Source organism: Penaeus japonicus, unplaced genomic scaffold (genome assembly GCF_977035675.1).
Source record: "Penaeus japonicus unplaced genomic scaffold, GWHDUDI00000001_assembly GWHDUDI00000010, whole genome shotgun sequence".
Lineage (NCBI taxonomy): Eukaryota > Metazoa > Arthropoda > Malacostraca > Decapoda > Penaeidae > Penaeus > Penaeus japonicus.
Window position 1 is genome coordinate 9,114,889 of NW_028234412.1, and position 2,500 is coordinate 9,117,388.

The 2,500-nt window shown below is 35.6% G+C and overlaps 2 protein-coding genes across 2 annotated transcripts in view; both read left to right on the plus strand.

Moving 5' to 3' along the window:
* The window catches only part of LOC122261282 (uncharacterized), a 9,583-nt gene extending 8,173 nt beyond the window's left edge, over positions 1 to 1,410 (plus strand). Inside the window, exons 5-6 of the mRNA XM_043028810.2 lie at positions 1,093 to 1,164; positions 1,321 to 1,410. Coding sequence (XP_042884744.2) covers positions 1,093 to 1,164; positions 1,321 to 1,410 — 162 coding nt within the window. The remainder of the gene's footprint in view (positions 1 to 1,092; positions 1,165 to 1,320) is intronic.
* Positions 1,411 to 1,572: 162 nt separating this feature from the next.
* Positions 1,573 to 2,134, plus strand: LOC147471089 (pro-resilin-like). The gene is made up of 2 exons (XM_086540302.1): positions 1,573 to 1,817; positions 1,942 to 2,134. Exons 1-2 carry the CDS (start codon positions 1,597 to 1,599, stop codon positions 2,132 to 2,134), a joined length of 414 nt encoding a protein of 137 aa, XP_086396428.1. The 5' UTR covers positions 1,573 to 1,596.
* The last annotated feature ends 366 nt before the right edge of the window (positions 2,135 to 2,500 follow it).

Genomic DNA, 2,500 nt, shown 5'->3' on the forward strand with positions numbered 1-2,500 from the left:
TTTTTCAGAAAGTCAACCAATATATATTACTTTCTTGTTGTTTTTCAGAAAGTCAACCAATATATATTACCTTATTGTTTTATTTTGTTTTTGTTTTTTGTTTTTTTTAGAAAGTCAACCAATATATATTACTTTCAAGATGACTTTACTCCGCAAGCACCAACGAAACTAGATCGGAAGTCGTTCTAGGGTTCTTCATCATGGTGTTAAGAATATGCATAATTGCAGCCTGCATGAGATACTAGCACCCCAGGGGATTGCGTCTTAATCTCCGAAAGAGGGCAGGACTAATTATAAGGATTGCATAAACCGATCAGAATCAGGAAAGAAAACACAAGACAAGACAAAAAAAAAGATAATAATAATAATAAAAAATAATAATAATAATAATAATAATAAATCTACCGATCACTGAAGCATGAACGTAACTCTACATGCTCAAGTTATACATCTCATATTTTTTTCTTGATATTATTATCACTCTAATTATCATCATCTATTTTTATCATTAGTATTATCATGATCATTATTAATATTATTGTCGTTGTTATTATCACTTTTATCATTTTCATCATTTGTATTATCATTATCATTATTGTCATTACCATCACTATCGTTATCATTATCTTTATTATAGTTATCATTATCCTCATTGCTATTATCACAATTATTATTATCATCATCATACTACTATAATTATCATTATCATCATCGTCACTATTATCCCTACCATTATTACTATCATCATCATTTTTATCATCATCGTCATTATCATCACTACCATTGTTATCATTACTACCCTTGTTATTGCTATTATCATGATCTTTATAATCATTTTCAATATCAATATTATTACCATTATCAACAAAAGCCATACTATCATTATTAATATAATCATATAATTTTTTCTGCTATTCGTATCATGCCCAAATATATTTCGCTATTGGAGCAAAGTAGAGCTGGAAGATTTAATCGATACGACAGCGGACACTTTGATTGAATGCATAAGTAAAAAGAAAAAAAGAAAAGAAGAAAAAAAAAACACGAAGGAAAGAAAAGTAAAAGACGCTATCACTCCGCCTCCAATTTCAGCGTCCTATAAATGCGAGCTTCCACCTTCAGTCACCAGTTCTCATCGCTCTCTCGACCGAAGCAGAAATGAAGGTAAAGAACAACTAAGGTTTGGAGCTGTTATATTTAAGCGAAAGATCAGACTACAAAAAATAAATAAATAAATAAATAAATAAATAATAATAATAAAAAAAATCTATTGAAGTAACTCCCAAACAGTATGTCTACTTCGTAACTATATATTTCCAGCAGGATTGCCAAATTATAGTGTCTCCTAAATCCTTCTTGATTCTATATGGTGCGATGTCCCTTCCAGGCTCAGTGAACAGGAGTTGCTAATTAAGCTGCTATGATATTCCTTTTAAGAGAAGCTCGACAATTATACCAAACTGTAATGTGCAAGTGAACAAATTCCAAACTGGTATATGCCAGTTTTGTTACAAACGTCTTTTAGTCATTTTATCTAAACTATATAAGCTAAAGTGAAATTTGAGTATAAGTACTCTATTGCAGCTGGTATCCGTTATGTTTGCCCTTTTGGTGGCTGTGGCGGTGGCGATTCCCGAAGAGGGATACAACTACCCGGCGCCAGGAGGTCAGGGATCCCAGTTCCCGACCGGAACGGGACAGGCACAGTACCCTTCAGTGCCCGCCCAGTACGCCTTCCAGTGGGATGTGAATCACGAGCCTTCAGGGAACTTCTACGGCCATAAGGAGCAGAGGGAAGATGCCAACACCCAGGGAAGGTGAGTGATGACCTCCAGGTTTCAGCATCCTCTTGCTGCTACTGTTAGTTGTACAGGCATCGCAATATATTTGTGATTTTAGTAGCAGTTAGATAAAACTAACGATGTCACTCTCTTCCGTCAGTTACTACGTCCAGCTGCCCGATGGTCGACGTCTTCTGGTCGAGTATTACGTGGACGCCACCGGTTACCATCCCACCGTCACCTTCGAGGGAGAGGCGCAGTATCCTTCAGGAGGGAATCAGGGATACGGCCAGTCTGGCCAAAGAGGAAACCAAGGACCCCCCTCGCAGCTATATGGCCCTCCATCTAAATAGGAGATAGTTCTATTGAATAGAAGAACTATATTTTTTTTATTGTTATCAATTTTTGTTTTCCATGCGATTAAGTGTTACATATGACAAACAAATAAAAATACATTACGTCAGTAAAAGGTATATTTCTCCCATCTGTGATTTTGAGAAACTATATAGTGTAAGAAGAAATGAGGAAGGCAGATCAAAGAAAGAGGGTGGCTGTTACGCACACAAACAGAGTGAGAACATATATAGATAGTTAAATATTGAGGATGTGATTAGAGTGAATCTTGCTTATCATAAAATCAATTAGTTGCCATGTTAAGTCATTTATGGCATCAATTACAACACGGATACTATTGTCTATGAAGGAGACGGCACTTGACC

What these genes read in the sequence shown, in the direction of transcription:
- LOC147471089 (XM_086540302.1), top strand. Translation starts at nt 1,597, where the DNA reads ATGTTTGCCCTTTTGGTGGCTGTGGCGGTGGCGATTCCCGAAGAGGGA. An exon ending in GATGCCAACACCCAGGGAAG is followed by an intron (nt 1,818 to 1,941) that starts GTGAGTGATGAC and finishes CTCTTCCGTCAG; the next exon opens with TTACTACGTCCAGCTGCCCG.